This window comes from Diplotaxodon limnothrissa, linkage group LG15 (genome assembly GCF_057381915.1).
Source record: "Diplotaxodon limnothrissa isolate DT_005_m linkage group LG15, D_limnothrissa_male_GT1.1, whole genome shotgun sequence".
NCBI lineage: Eukaryota > Metazoa > Chordata > Actinopteri > Cichliformes > Cichlidae > Diplotaxodon > Diplotaxodon limnothrissa.
In genome coordinates, this window is record NC_140610.1 from 24638257 (window position 1) to 24655029 (window position 16773).

The 16773-nt window shown below is 38.6% G+C and overlaps 1 protein-coding gene across 1 annotated transcript; it reads right to left on the bottom strand.

Annotated features, from left to right (window-relative positions):
• Positions 1 to 2446: 2446 nt before the first annotated feature.
• pax1b (paired box 1b) lies at positions 2447 to 13285 on the bottom strand. Its single transcript, XM_085373498.1, has 5 exons — positions 13108 to 13285; positions 10816 to 11400; positions 7007 to 7155; positions 5591 to 5858; positions 2447 to 2511 (listed from the first exon to the last, which is right to left on the bottom strand). The coding sequence occupies exons 1-5, from the start codon at positions 13283 to 13285 to the stop codon at positions 2447 to 2449; spliced, it is 1245 nt and encodes a 414-aa protein (XP_085229624.1).
• Positions 13286 to 16773: the final 3488 nt, after the last annotated feature.

Below are 16773 nucleotides of genomic sequence, written 5' to 3' on the forward strand. Positions count from 1 at the left end.
CAGTGAGTTACATACACACACCTAAACATGACACACAACAAACACGGCAGCATCTGACAGTAGGACATTACTTCCCACCATTTGCACCTTTCCTCTGACACACATGTTTAAAAAAAGAATAAAGAAAAAACGCTTCCATTAATTCTGAGCATCAAACATTCCAACTTTCTCTATCATTTCCCTTTTTGCATCAATTTATGGAGGAAAACGACAAAATTCAGGCAGCAGGTGAGAATGCAAAATAGAATGAAACATAATACACTGAGAGTCCCAGGCATTCTTTATTGCTTTCAAATATTTACTCTCCTTTACTTTTCTCATTTCATGTTCTCCCTGCTGAGTCAACATGCACAGAGGCACGATTTCTGTCCTCTTTTGTTTTGGTGGCATCCTCTTTAAATGTGCATGTGGCACCTATTCATGACGGCGAGTCATCATTTTATTTTATTTTCATAAGGTTTTTAGAAGCATTGGAAAGGAGAAAGTCTCAATTCCCCAATAAATACCTCCAGTTAGACGACGGTGCTTTGTGTGTGCCATAGTTTATTTCCACAGTAAAACTCTTTTTAATCTCAGATTAATCATTTTAGCAAATAACACTTCAAAGTAATAAGTAAAGTACAGAAAACTTCAGTAAATGATTCTCCATCTGCTTGATTTTTGAGAGTTTCTGAAAAAAAAATCCTCATGGTTAAATAAAACAATATATTACAAAGTTACAAAATATAAGAAATAATACAATTTTTTATATATTAGAGTTATTTCTTATATTTTTTGGTTTATGCACGTTTTATTGTGGCGCTCGGTTAGTGTCACTGAGCACAGACATAGAAACATGCCTGTGCATGCATGCATGGCCGAGACACTGATGTTATCTCAGAACTGGTCACAGTACGTAGAAAGAACCGCAGCACTGCTGCTGCCGTTTCAGCGTGTGCTCGTGGTTCAGTCAGACCTTTCCTTACACTGCAGTCAAATCACATGTATGTGTTTTTGTATCTTTTATTTCATTTAAATATATATCTTTTAAATGAAATATGAATGACAGAACATTTGATCAGTAAATACTTGTGAAGAGACAGCCATGTTTAATAGCCATAATACAATAAAAATATCAAATATAAAACTATAAATACACATAAATACAGTTCTGCTAAAAATGATAAAAGGATATTGCAGTTGTGCACAGACTAGTATTACCAAAATCTCGTTTTAAAATCATAAACAAAAGGGTTTATGATCTTCATGTCTATTAGATTCTATGTTATTGTGTTGCATGTCTCAGCTCTCAGACGTCAGCTCTCTGCTTCCCAGTGTCAGAAATATAAATCCATAATGTGGTCATTGAAAAGTTTAACTGAGAATGTTCACTTTTGTTAGCAGGATAATACGAAATAATTATTGTAGAGACTTCCATTAACTATAAAATGCATCGGGACAACTTTCACCGTGAAGCTATTTTTCTAAACCAACCAAGAGGAAGAAAAAAAAGGTCGTCCAACGGTTGTTCAGCGATGAAACATTTGCTGCAGGCAGCAGTTACTGTGGGATAAGATGAAAAGACAAGATATATTGTTATTGTCCCAGAGCCAGAAAATTCTACACAGGTGACAACTTTTAACTGAAAAATAAAAAGTGTGGAATTTACTCAGGCTCTCAGACACGCCAGGTATGTCTCAGGTGGGTCAGACGAAGGTATGTTTGGTTATGTTCAAACAGACAGACGAAGATTTCGTTAATTATTGATGTTAAATACAGAACTAAATGACATGGAGTAACCTCAGGCTACATTCCATATTTAAGACAAAGCCAGGAAAAGAACAGACTTATTATCAAGTACTCTTAAATATATGCTGTGCTTAAGGTAAACAACAAAATCTACCTGTTATGTACCCATAAATAGTGTCATTAAACTTCAATTACAGGAGAGCCAAACTCATTTAATGCATTTAAAAAAAGACAAAACAATTTGGATAATAACACTAATTAATAACTACAGTTTTCTAATGATAAGATTCTTATCTGATCCATTTTAATATAATATGTTGAAAATATTTTCCTCCTAATGCTAAAATAAGCACAGATGCATTTTTTGTTGCATTATTAAATATTTATTAAGCAAATGTATAGAAAAATATATATACAGCTTTGCCAAAATACTTTACAAGAATTCAAATGCAGCTTAAACATTCTCTTTTGTGGCAACAACATCAAATTATATGGAAGACAAATTCGTTTTATTCAAGCTAAAAACATTTTTTTTTTAGGACTTTCTCTGGTCGGTTTCGTGTTTTCTTCCTTCACCTTTTCATCACTAAATAAAAGTCCCGATTCGGACAGATTGGTTTGTAGTTCCAGCACAGTCACAGCTCAGTTTGCCACTAATCTTCTAAAACATGACCCTATTTAAACATCGCTCCAGTCCCACTGCGTTTCCTCCACATCGTCACGAGGCTGAAGATAATCTGTGAGCAGAGTGATGGTGTTTGTTCAGGGGAAGTTTCCCTTCCTCTGCAAAGGAAACACAAGAAATAACCCATTAGCAACATCGTGACCATGTTTCTCTTTTACCGGCATTCAGTTTATTTTATCGAGATTAAACAGCTCTTCTCTAATCAACTATGCACACAGTCGTATCAGCCTAACGAGGATTCCGACTTTATTTGTGGCCCATCAGTCCAGGAAGCCCTTTGAAACCCAATTATTTGAAGGATTTTTAATAGACACTTGTTGGTCAGAGAGTTCTCCCTAAGGGAATTAGAAATCTAATCATAAAGGCATTTGTTGGCACGGATAAAAAGATGATCTATTTCATGTACGTAATCTAGTTTTGTATCAATTTACATGGGTAACTTGGTGTTACTGTCATGACAACAGAGCTAGCATTGAAGTCCACGTGCAAGATAAATATACTCCTTCTACCACTGAAAGCACAGGTCACAACAGCCTTTAGCATCCACACAGTAGCAGACATAGAAGTGATTATCCCACATATAATTTGACCTGAATCGGGGCACATCTAACACTTGTGTGTTCAATATTTGGCCTGTTTGTTTGTTTTGGTGCAGTTCTTCTTAAAATTTACCCCTTACAAAACACGTTTTTTCTTAATGTCAGTTTTCATTGTACAAGCTGGGCAGAGTAAATACTCTGGTGATGATAAAACGAAGTGTTATCATCAGTTCGGCAGCATCAGAAGTCATAAGTAGGACATTGAAAGCAATAAAATACCACAAAACTCTCATTAATTGACAAAGAACTTCACCAACTGCAAAAGTGAATTATAGTTTGTGCATGGACTTGCACGCACGCCTCTCTATTCTTTGCTATTTTGAAAGCCATTTTAAAGAAACTTCACAGATAGCTCAATGGCTTAATTAAAATCAAGACCTCAGATCAAAACACACCTTTACTCTAGGTACGAGTGTACAGACAGGAGAAAGAGTATATCTCCAACTGATGGACAGAGATGCTACAGAAAGAAAGACTGAGTTCTCTGTATTAAGTAAGTAAGTATTTAAGTAAGTATTTTATTCAACCTTCCGTTAAAGGTCGTCTCTGGGCTTTTAAATTCATTTTGAGTGTGTTGTACTGAAACCTGCCGCCCAGCCTGATCCTCATTTTAAAAAAACTAACTTCAAAGGGATTTTTTGGTTAAACGAAGGATAAATAGGAATGATCTGTTTGTTGATGGTTATCAGAAACTGGTTCTGTGGGCTTCGTGTTTTTCAGCAGTTTTAATAAGGTTTGACGCTGCTGGTGGGAAATCAGATTTGGCTTCATTATTTCAGACGTCTGCCCTTAAAATTTCAGAGTTTCATTTTCATTTGGTTTTGCAGTACATTAATGTTTTGTGTGTTTTTTATTGGGGTTTTTATTCCCTACTAGATTTGTTGAGGCCAAGTCCTGAGGATGAAAAAAGGCAAACAGTTATGAAATTCATTCATTTTTATCAAACTTAATCTGTTTTTGTTAGAAATGTACTGCTAACAACAGTTTACACAGAAAATGTGTGGATTATGTCAGTTTTTGCACAGGACAGCCAACTAACTATAAATGAAATGTTATTTATTCTGTGAAAACCAGGAGCTATTTCTTCTGTGCAATTTGGGGATTTTTTAATCTTAACAAAACTGTTGTGTTTCTTAAAAACGCATACACATTAGTGGTTGTTGAGGAGGAAAATGCAGCTTTTAGCAGAAAATAAATTCTCTCAGATGTTTTTATAGCTTAAAACACTGGATAGAAGCACTGCGGCTTTTTAGAGAGACAGTTTTATACATGTGTAGTTTTCAGCCAGGCCACAAAAGTCAACTTTCTCTTTAGCTTCCATCCTACAAAAAACTGAAATACTACTGAATATCAACAGTGGGCTGGCAGAGTAATTGGGAATCTGCGGGGCAAAAAAATACAGCACACTTCGGGAAACTATTCATATTATTGCCCTAAAATAAGTTAGGAAAGAAGGAATAACTAAAGGCCAATTTCCAAATTAGCCGGTTTGTCTAAGAGTATAGCGTCTCTTATACGTAAAACGCATGCTCTGTGGCATGTGTTTCATAAATCCAGATGAAGTCGTGTATGCACTGCATTGTTTTGCTGTTACTTGGGTTCTGGATAAAGGCTTGGATAAGAAAAACACCAGGCTGCCAGATTTTTGGGCCACACAGATGATCGTGGTTTGCGTGTCAAGCTTTTAAAATGGCGCCGGTTACTGTTCAGGAATTACTTGTCTGACCAGCAACAGTTAACGATAACGGAAAGCGTCCCACAAGGTTTGGTTCTAGGTCCACTTATTTTTACAATTTACTAATAGAGCTAATGATTAGCTAATGATCTATAACTTGTACTAAATGAACATAAACTGTTCTTCAGAGCAAAACACAATGATGGCTAACTGCCACATATCCCCAATGCCTGGTGATCTGACACTGAGACCATTCAACTGAACAATTTTGTTAAGATTTCTGTTTTTGTTGTTTTGGAATTAGTACAAGTTTGCATGGTTTTTCCATGGTTGCATCGATTATCTCTGGGTACCTCGGCTTTTTCCCACAGTCCAAATACATGTGCAGATCACATTAACTGGTGATTTTAAAAATTGCCTGTATGTGTGAATGTGAGAGTAAAAGGTTGGCAGCCCTGCGGCAGACTGGTGACCTCTCTAGAGCATACCCTGCCTTTTACCTGGTGGTCAATTAAATTAGGGATTATAAACTGTTTGACTCTGTACCCATTTAAACTGTATTGGTATATTGTTTGGTTTTAATGTGTTCTCTTTTATCTTATCTACATGATTTTTTTATGCTTTTCTTTTCTTTTCTACTCTCAGCTCTGTATGATATCAGAGCTTGTTTCATATGAACTGAGGGGTTTGAACAAGGCTCGGTGTAACATAAACAGTGAAATAAGCACAATGGTTTCACTTTAAATTAAAGCCAATAGGTCATTAATATTTAGTCTCAGAAATTCCCTTGTTTTTCATCACAGCAGTGGGGGTCTGCTAGTTTATCAGTAACAGTAAAAACATCTGGACCAGATGTGGTGCTACACAGAACTGGCTCGAAGGCGACGTCTGAGTCACTCTCACCTTCTCTCTGTGAAAGTTTGAAAGACGTGGAGTGGAAATCTGTAGCTTCCTGTAGTGCAGCTGAGCTGGGATGACTCAGACTCTGAGTCATTCCAGGGCTCAGACTGGGGGTCATTCTGGAATTCAAACTGGGAGTCAGACTGGAGGACTGGGGCTGCCAGTGGTGTCCAGAGTTCATGTAGTTGGTTGCAGGGCCTCCATACACACAGTACTGGTTCGGCGGAGAATATGCACAAGCTGAGAGGTAACCCGGCAGGCCGGATGAAGACTGAGGAAAACAAGGAAAAAAGGGAAGGTTTTAATCCCACTTGTTTTGAAGTAACATTCCGATCAATCCATTATCTTTCAGGATGATTCACATGCCAACGCTTTGCATCAACTAACTATTGTTGTCGACTGATGCTTGGATCTGGTCTTACTTTAAAAATATTGTCACTGACATTTTTTCTCAAATTACCTCGATGATGGCTTAAACATTCATTTTGCCCTTTAATAAATATTAAAAGGTTTTCTCATAAGTGAGTCTGGTCTACTCGTTTTTTGAAAAGCCATTAGGCTGAAATGTACGTTTATTTAAAAAAAAATAGTCCTGCATATCTCCCTGATCACAAACACCTTTAAAGCTTTACTTTTTTTAACCAATGAGATTTCTGGAGGACCTTTGAAGATCTTCCAGTTCTGATTTTTTTAAATTGCACAGTCAGAAAATCTCCCTAATTTACAAAAAAAGAGTAAAAAAAAAAAATACATGAATAAGAATTTCAATTTTTTTTCGAGAAATAACTCTTTCTCTAAATGTCCTTGTTTTCCCTTTCGTTCCAAAGTAAATAGTAAAATACTCCCTTTTGATTCGTCCACATTACAACAGCTGTTCTATAAGCTCTGTGCACATCAGCAGCTGTTAGAGGTTAACACAAAGATGAAATTAATGAGCTAAAGACACTTGAGACAACCTTTTAAGAAAATCCAAGAATTTAGGCTCCTTCTTCAAAACTTCCACTGGAGTATTTCTAAGTCTCAGTTTAACAGCTGTTTCTACTTTCCCCGAAATACTGGAAAACATGAGAGGGGCTGGTGGATTGTAGCCAATCAGGGCTCTCCTCACAATCAGGACTGACAACTATCATCAAAGCAGAACAAGCAAATGGCAAAATAGCAGCAAGTAAAGCAAAATTCAGACACAGAAGGATTCTGCCTTTAATAAATTCATTCGTGTGCTGTAAATCACACTTTTATTTTCCAGTTCATGTAAAGCCTGTGACATGTTGACCAGTTTAATTTCATAGTCAGAATTTATTCCTGTTTTACTGCCAAAATAAACATAAAAGTCATATTTTATTTGTACCTTCCTGCAATTAAAAGTGTTCCTTGTGCAAAAAAACCACTTTGTTTGCAGGTAATGTTCAGGCTACTTACCTGCTGTGGATATTTGATGTCCAGTTCGTTGTTGGGTTTCTCGACTCCATTGATTCCAGACGGAAACGATCTACTGCTCATACTGGTCATGCTGGGAACGCTGGTCCATTCCTCCATTTTGGCTGGATGTCCATCAGATCCAGGCACACCTTTAAAAAAACATGTAAAATGATATAGCTCATAAAAAAATTATACAGTCTTAATGTTTTTCATTGCAAACTGATTCAGCAGAGATCAGTGGGACAACTTGAGAACCGATGTTCTAACAGTTATCTGTTGGTTCATCAGACTAGAGTAAAGTCGTTTGTGCAAAACCTATTAAATCAAATTTCATAAACTTGTTAGAGGAACAACACATTAAATATTGATGTAGGTCAATGTTTTTGAAAGTACGTGATAGGTAACCGCCCGGCAAAGGATATTTGAGAAAGCACAAGCAAAGTGGCTCATATCAAAAAATAAGATTAAATTAGTCCACTCAGAGTAAATTTAAGAAGTAAATAAAAACATAATAGAATTAAAAAGTTTAAGATGGAATAAGAAGACAAGAAGTGGAGCCACTTCTGGCCTGCTTCAGGTTAAGATTAGCAATAATAACACATATTAGGGTTTGTTGAAGGACAGCAGTCGAAGGCTTTTTTGTAATTGTTAACCAAAACTCTTATGCACGACAAAATGCTTCAGTTAATATTTTTCTAATTTCCACATTATTTAATTTTGGAGCAACACCAGGAACGCACAGGATAAATATTACTGAAACAGAAACAAAATAAAAAGAAACTGTGGGGAAAAAATATAAAATTTAAAAGAAAAAGGTGCGGGAAAAGGTGCTGTACAGACAAACGCTTTGGTTAACAGCGTCTCTGATGGATTTGAGGCAGTTCATTCCTCTGTGGCTGCAGAACTTCAGCAGCTAAAAACATTTTTCTGTGGCACCTTTCACCCAAAAACAATAACTTCAAACTCTGCAGGAGAGCAACAAGCCCAAACATCCAGGCAGAGTCATAAAGAAGTACCGTCATCCTCCAGAAGAACAACAAGAGCTGCAGCAGATGGTCTGACCCTGCAGAGCCCTGCGCAGCAACATGGAAACTGTCTGGATCACACGCACACTAAACCAACAGACGAGCGCTCTCAGAAACCTCCGTGCACTCCAGACTCCACTCTCTGGTAATATCTCCTGGATCTGGTTTGCATGCAGACATTGCTGACGTAGAGTGGCTGGCTTTTTGTCAGTTTGTGTTTCTCTAATCACATGATGGAGGGAGAAAATAAAATAAGGAATAATTTAGTTTTTACTGCATTCTGTTTGTCCAGTGTTAGGTGTGGTAAGGCAAACATTTAAATGTATAATAGTTTGTTGCTTTAAAGATAAATGTGCGCTGCGCAGAATTCGACAGGATGGACTTACTTAGCACGACAGTTTGATTGTTGAGGAGCATCACATTGTTTAGACGCACCCTGAGTGAACGTACTGCGAATGTTTGTTTGTTTTAAATGGCACCGATTTAAAATCATTCAGAGAAATAATGTGAAAGCATGAAGCCTCACGATCCAAAGGTTAAGACAGAAGGACCACAGACGTAACTGAATACACAGCAAAACTGTATTTTTGAGGGTTACATGTGAGAATATTGTTGCTAGTTTGTTTGGCAGGGAACCGTGGCTTCAGTCTGAGCCTGTTCAGTCATTATTTATAAAATAGGCATGGATCTTATATGAATTGTTTGGGGGAGGGGGGGGGGGGGGGTTCAGTCTGTATAATATGTGAGTACTGAATGAATGAATAAATATCAAAATGATCTCCGGGGCCTCGCATGTGTTGAATCAGTACGTGCTGCACATCTTAATAATAATGGATTGGATTTATAAAGTGCTTTTCAAGGCACTATTCATTCACTCTCACTGGTTGAAGCAAGCTACAGCTGCCCTGGGGCAGACTGACAGAGGCGAGGCTGCCATATCACGCCATCTGGCCAACACCAGTAGGTAGGGTAAAGTGTCTTGCCCAAGGACACAACGACCAGGACAGAGAGCCTGGGGATCAAACCGGCAACCTTCCAGTTACAGATGCGCTTCCCATCCCCCTGAGCCACGGTGGCCCCATCTAAAGCCACATCTTTAGATAGTAATACTGAGGAGTTAACCTGACACATAAAAGTGACGTTAACCTGAAACTCATCCACAACATGTTGCACTCAAATCTTCATATATGCCTTCATATAACTAATATTTACTTGGCTTAATGTCCGTGTGTCTGCTGATAATTACGTCTTGAACTGTGAACAAACAGGAAGTGTTTTCATTTTCACTGAACACCGGCTCATATTTAATGAGGTTGGTGGAGTGTGCAAAGACCAGTGTCAGTGATGGATGAAGTCGGATATGCTACACATAGTTTAGCACCCGTCCATGAGCGCTGTCAGAAAGTTAATCAAAAGTTTTTACTGGGATCTGTTTCCTTAACTACACATGTGTAGAAAACAGCTCTCAGTAAATAATATTCTGTAATTTTTGATTCGTTTCCAGATAAATCAGAGCGGGTGCTGTTACAGAGGAGCTTTGTGGATCGAGACGTTTCTGTGAGGAAAAATAAAGCAGAGCTGAAGAAGATTAATGATCTAGATCAGATGTGGAGGACGATGAGCTGCTCACAGACTTATTATAGTTTATTTTTTATTTAATAAATCTTTATATTTAGTCATTTCTTAAGTGCTCATCCACTTCAGGCTGATTATGCCTCGGACAGGTAGGCAAACAACCATCACGCTCACGTTCACACCTACAGCCAACGTAGAATCACCAGTTAACCCTAAAGCTCGAGTGCCCAGAGAAAACAAACACACGGCCTACAAACATCACAGTTTGCCACAGAAAGGCCAGTCTACTGAATTCAAACACCAGACCTGGGCTTGCTGTGAGGGGACAGCGTCAACCACTGAACCATCGTTCGCTTGAACTCAAACTTCGACAGTAACTGTTGACAAAATACAAAAATATCACCTCATCTATATTCAGCTGATTCCAAACCAGATACTTTTAACCAGAAATACGAGTGTTTAATATTTAACATGTGAATCAGGAACAACACGACAGCACGTTTAGATTGCAGTGAATGATGGTCTTTAGACTTTGTTAGTTTATCAAAAGGTCACCGAGGTCACAGTGTATGAATAACTTATAATCTGTGCCTCTCATCTGTTGAGATGTACTCTCAGAGACAAGATGATTTTGGAAATGAATATTTCACAGTTTCACGTTGACAATTTAAATGAACAAGAATTATCCAGTGAGGAAATAAATAAACCCATTTTTCTTATTTGTAATAACAATAATAATCTGCTGATTCACTCACCCACCCATTAAAGACATTTTATTTGTTAATTCATTTCATTTTCCCCATGGTATTTTTGATTTAAACTAATTTTACAGAAAAACTCATTTTAATCTACAGTGGACTAAAGTTATGTTTTCATTTAAAGTCGGGAGAACTTTAAGGTTTAGATTCAAACTTTTAAGGTTTAAATTAACAGAAGGCTAATTATTATACTAATCAAACGTATTATTATTATTATAAGATTATTTAAAAAGGTAAATCTTAATAATTTTCATCATGTAAAATCAAACCTTATCAATTTTTAAATAATTAATTTTACTGTATTAAAGATATAAGTAGAATAATTGGTTTGATTTATTTGAATAAACCAGCACATCTTTTAAACAAAATTTAAATGTTTTAATGCATAAACCCGATTTTTAACATTTTTATACTGAGTGTTAAGTGTGAAATATAAAGACTCTCCACCAACCTCCCGGCTCCATGAAGGCCCTGATGCCCAGGAAGTTGTGCCAGCTCCGGGGCAGGCCGATGTGTCCCGCGGTGCCGCTGCCGGTTCTGGTCCCGGAGGGGGCCCCGGGCCCGCTGTAGGATGGGTACGGGTAAACAGGGCCGTACTGCAGCGGGGCCTTGATGCCGTCGCACGGTCGCGGCTGAGAAAGAGTCCCGATTTTATTCCTGAGGATGCGGCTGATGGAGCTGACGGAGGGCACGTTGTACTTATCGCACACCCCGTCGGACAGCAGCCGGTCCCGGATCTCCCAGGCGAAGATGCCCGGGTCCCCCTGCTTGTAGTCCCGGATGCTCTTCACCACGGCGGGGGTGGTGACCCGAGGCTTGCTGCCGCCGATGGCCCCCGGCAGGATGGAGCCGGTCTCGTTGTAGCGAGCCAGGATCTTGGAAACGCAGCCGTGAGAGACCCGCAGCTGGCGGCTGATGTCGCAGGGCCGCATACCGAGCTGCGCCAACTCCACGATCCGCAGGCGCACCGGGTTCGGCAGCGGGCGGCCGTTCACGAACACCCCGCCGAGCTGATTCACCTCCCCGTAGCTCTGCTCTGCAACACGGGGGGAGAGGTGTGACCGAGCCGCTCGGGTGTAAAGCGGGAGCAGGTTTAAAGGCTTCGCAGGAAACATCTTATTATTATTTTAAGAAAGTTATAAACCCTGTTCTCAAAATAAACGTCTCCGTTAAACGACGTTAAATGTGTGACCGTGTTAGTTTTTCCTGATTAAACATAAATCAGATTTTAACTGTTATTTAAATGATAAACATTAAACAAATGACTGAAGATTATTTAACCAGAATAATGATTACATTTATTACGTCATCCATGGCATTAATACATGTTGTTAACGTTAATTTAAAACTTTTAGTATATTTTAGTTTAATTCGCTTATAAAATATGGAAATAAAACAAACATTTTTAAGCTTCTTTATGTGATATCTACTTGGAAAATAAATCCATAACAATACACGTTTTATTAAAGTTTATCTCCGAAAAAACGACAAATTTGTAATTTGTTTCTGATCTTCTGTCTCAATCTCCAGCTTTTTTATACTAAACACGTAGATTAGATTAATTTAAATGACTGAATGTTTAACGCATTAAATGATGCTGAGATTTTACTGGCTGATGAGGCTGATGTGTGTTTGTGTGCACAGATTAAATCCACTCTTCAATTATAGATCAGATCTTCTTGCTAACTCTACATGCAGCTCAGCTGAGGATTCATCTGTGGTGTTAGTGCAGCGCTGCACTTCCTGTTTGTTTCTGCTCATCTGCTGTACTAAAAGAATCTTCTTATAGCTTAAAATTCAGCCTTAAAACTTTCTGGCTCCATTTGAGGAGATTTCTGGGTGTTAATAGGACAAAAAAGCTTTTCGCAAGTTGGCAGCAAAAATGATTTATTTGAGAATTTAAATCACTGCTGAATGAACCAGTTTGTCCTCTTAATACTTCGTTTATGTTCCTCTGACAGTCCTGTAACAGTCATTTAAATGCATTCACTGGGGTCTAGACTCTCACTTTGTCCTCACTGTTTGTGCACATCTATTATCAGTCAGAGGCATTTTTTTAAACCTTATATTTATTGTTCTTGTTGCCCATCATTAGCACGCGCTCTTCATTTCACCTGCAGCTTTCCTGGTTAGATAAATGAGGAAGGAAGGAGTTTAATTTGACTGACTGCAGCAGACTAAAGCTCAGACACGTTTCTGCAAACACTGAGTGATAAATTCATAAACTTACTTTAAAAAAAGCTCATCTTTGGGAATTTCTCATCAACAGTGAAGAAGTGAAGAACATGTTCCTTATGTTTCATGTTGTTTTTTTTATCAAATATAATTCTTGCCTTTACCCTGCATAATCTCCGGTCTACTCTGGATTCTTTTATAGGTGTATGCATACTAACAGTTGTTTTTTAATATTTTAATATTTATTGAAAGTGTTATTAATGCACAACAACAGTTTAAAGAGGCTGTAGCACACAGATCAGCTCATTTTAGTTTAAAAGCACCTCGGCGTCTTATTTTGTGTTCACTTTACTTGCTGCTGGTATAGCTACACCGTGTCACATTTTAAAAGATAGTCAAGCACCAACAATGCAGCTTTTCTTCAATAAAACACTCCAGAAAAGATGAAATCTCCTCCAAATCTCACATAAATCCCTTTTCTCTTCTTCAGAGTCACCTTCAGGTTAAATCTGTATCAAACTCACCCATCAGCTGCCGTCCACAACGTCTCACTGCTCCACCATCCAACCCTCCGACTGCAGCCTGCAGCGATCTGAAGAGATTTGAACCACCACCACCTCCTCCTTGTCCTCTTCCTTCTCCTCATTTCCTGCTTGCAGGCTGTCATCAGAAATACGAGAGTTCCTGAAGGGCTCTGAAAGCTGGATTTCTTTTCTCCCATGTCCACATGTTGACATTGAACTCATCTTGAGCTGTTTATTTCCCCACAGACTCAGAGGACAGCAGCTGCCAAAGGATCTGCTTACAGTTTTTTCTGAATGCTTAAACCCTAACTGTGATTCCTGTAGCACAATCTCTAAAACTATTCAGACTTATAGCAAAACCACTCACTGAGTTTGCAAAACTAAAAGCACAAAAACTGCTTTGCACTCAGTTTGCAATTTTGTAACACACACTTTGCAAAACTGTAGGCACAATTCACTGCACAACACTCAATTACCAAATTTCCAACACACTCCTAGCAAAAGTATACACATGTATGGCTATCATTAACACTAATTTGCCAACTGTCTGGCACACTTTCACATGTGAAAACTTTTTTAGATAATTCGTTCACTTTGCAATCAGCCTAAGCACTATAATACAGGTAAGCTGTGTGTGCGGAGTACAATGGAGGGAGCAGGAAGAGTGAGAAGTAGAGGAGGCCGAGGAAGAGGACGTGGAGGTGAAGAAGTAGGATGAAGAGGACGACAAGGACAAGGGGGAGCAAGAGGAAGATGAGGAGGGGGGAGAGGAAGATGAGGAGGGGGGAGAGGAAGGGTAGGAAGAGTAAGAAATAGAATTGCTGATGACATCAGAGCTACAATAGTGGACCATGTAATCAACCGTGGAATGACCCTGAGGGTAGCTGGCCAACGGGTCCAGCCTAACTTGAGCCGCTACACTGGAGCAAGCACCATAAGGACATCTTGAAATGAGAATCGGTTAGTACAGTCACTTCGCACAAAGATTTGTAGCACTGCCATATGCCAATGAGAAACACACCAATACCATTGATGTAAAAATACTGAAATTGTTACTTTACAGAATTGCTAGATGACCAGATGCTGGGGGCAGAGGAAGCATGTTCACTGCAGACCAAGTAACCCATATAGTCATTATGGCGATTGCAAATAATCCTATACTTGGAAATGAACACTTGTGTTTGTTTTGATGTGTTTGAATAAACACCAGTACTTGAAGTTTGGATCCCTCTATGCTTATGGATCTATGACAGAAGTATGAGCTCAAACTGACATAGCCTACCTTGTGCACAGAGAAAGCAAAAGCCAGATGTGTTTTGTATTCATACCATCAGTGTGCAGTTGGCGCATTGTGTGCTTAGTAGATGATGGCTTGTGTGTACTGTTTGATACGGAAACACTATTTTTACGAAGGTGTGAAGAGTTAATCTAGCTGTGTTTGCTTTTGCAAGAGAACTAAAATGTTTTGATAATTGGGTGACAGGTTTTCTTATTTGTGTGAAGAGTTTTGCAAAATTAGCCAATAGTTACAAAAAATGTGCTTAAGCAATCAGAAAAAACTGTAAAGGACGACACAACACAACGAACTGACGTCACTGGAAAGAGTTTGTTCAAAGCCACTCTGTGTGTGCATGTTAAACAGAACTGACAGATAAATAATAACATAATAAGGCACCACAAATAATTTTTTTTTAAAGTCCAGAAATAAACAACAACAACAAAACTAGGCTCATTACAACTTGTAATTTTTTTTTACTTTTATTTATGATCATTGATTCAACTGCAAAATTAAACCCACCTGTAATGTACGCAGTCCAAACGGGTGACTGAACACAGCAGGTCAAATTCCCATCGAGTCACAAAGTGCACAGCAGTGCTAGACTGCTGTTCCACAAAATCAGTCCATTAATGTAATTAAACACAAAACAAAGAACAGGTTGTTTGGTACCAACTGTCATCCTCCTGCAAAACTAAACCAGCATCTAGTTAACAAAACCTGCAGTTCCCCTGATGCCCACTTGAGGTTGCCTCTAAAAACGAGTAATTCCTCACAGACTCCCTCATTAAAACACCAATTTACAGCTGAAGTAAACGTGTTTACAGAACTGACCTCTGTAGATTGTTCCCCTTTCACAAAAAGTGTATAAAGTTTTCTTTATTTATTTGATCGGAACCTGGTGGGTACTGCAGTGGTTGCTTTGACTGGCAGGTGAGCTGACACAGGCACGTGTAGCTGCAGTCGCCTGGTTGTCCTTCACTCAGTAAATGAGCATGTAAAAGCAGCCACCGTAGTGGAGTCTCTCTATGTCTGCGCATTTTTATTGCAGCTGTCTGATTAATATTATGACCTGCGGAGTTTTATTAAACTGTTATTTCGCACTAATTAGCGACTATCTGTGTCTGTGTGCAGCACCTGTACAGCTTTGTGAAGCACATTAGCACCTTCTTATTGATACAAGCCAACTTCTGGTTGTATTGAATGCAGCACAGCAGTGGCTAAAACACCCATCTTTAGGCTTCAAAATGCAGGGCCAAAAACCAGCCGGTGACACCACGTCCATCTATTATATACAGTCTATGGTGCCAGCATAGGCAGCTGTAGTCCTATAATTTGAGTCGCTGTGCTGCACCTTTGAATTCCAACCCCATGTGCTTAGCCCCTTCAGTGATTTGGTCATTTTTTCTCTTGATCTTATTCGGCCCATGACACCAGCACCTGTCACTCCAGAGGCACCCAGAGATTTTATTTTTTACAGAATATATAAACTAATAAACAAATGTGTTAGATTATAGCTAAAACTGTCGAGCAGTATACAAGTGATTAAAATCATTTCCAACCTTAGCATTAAAGTGATATACAGTAATATTGATGCAATAATATTCTGTCTGATCAGTACTTTTACTTTGGGTTCTTTAAGTATGATTGATGTGAAAACTTTAGCTTTTGGACTTAAGCAGGATTATAACTTTTACAAAGTACTTTGCAAAACAGTCATAACATATGAAATGTAAAATATGAAAAAACCTTTTTCAGGCACTGCTTTAGTACACAGGCTGCACAGGAGCCTTGAAATCATTGTTTCTCAGATTTTAAATATTCTATTTCCTCTTGTACGCAGATATATTTAATTACCACTTTCTTCCTCATCTACACCGCACATTTCACTCACACCAGACTTTTGTATCTTTGGTTTAGGAGCCAGGGTGCTCCTGAACCAAGTTCATTCCCTTCATTTGAAAGCATCCACTGATCTGTTTTTCCCTTTTATTTATGATTCATGTTTTAAATTATACGTCTTGCTTTTGAGCTGTTACAATCTCAACATCTGAATGTTCACTTGGGATTTTAAATTCCACAGTTTTAAAAGCATATCTGTGACTATTAACCGCCACACTCAGTAAGAAACGCTAAATACTGCCTGACTGACTCTGGTTTCTAATGTAGCGGCGCCTCCTTTTGGAAGATTGCCTGCATTACAGCTCCGCTCCCACCTCACTGGAGACGAGATCCACTGTTACTGTCTGAACATTTAAACACCCAGCAGGGCTTCACTGGCCAGTTTTGTTTTGCCACATAATTAACAAAAAATAAAAAAAAAATAAAAAAAATCAGAAACTACAAGACGCCCCCTGCTCACAATGATTCGTCCATTCATTTTGCATTCAAGTTTTTCTCATTACAAACCTTTACAAACCAAGTGTGTCTGCTA

Excerpts from the sequence above, each read along its gene's own strand:
- pax1b (XM_085373498.1), bottom strand. The coding sequence starts at position 13,285 with ATGAGTTCAATGTCAACATGTGGACATGGGAGAAAAGAAATCCAGCTT. Across the intron at positions 11,401-13,107 it reads CTGCAGGCTGCAGTCGGAGG|AGCAGAGCTACGGGGAGGTG; the intron begins GTTGGATGGTGG and ends CCCGTGTTGCAG. Across the intron at positions 7,156-10,815 it reads GGCCTTCATGGAGCCGGGAG|GTGTGCCTGGATCTGATGGA; the intron begins GTTGGTGGAGAG and ends GTTTTTTTAAAG.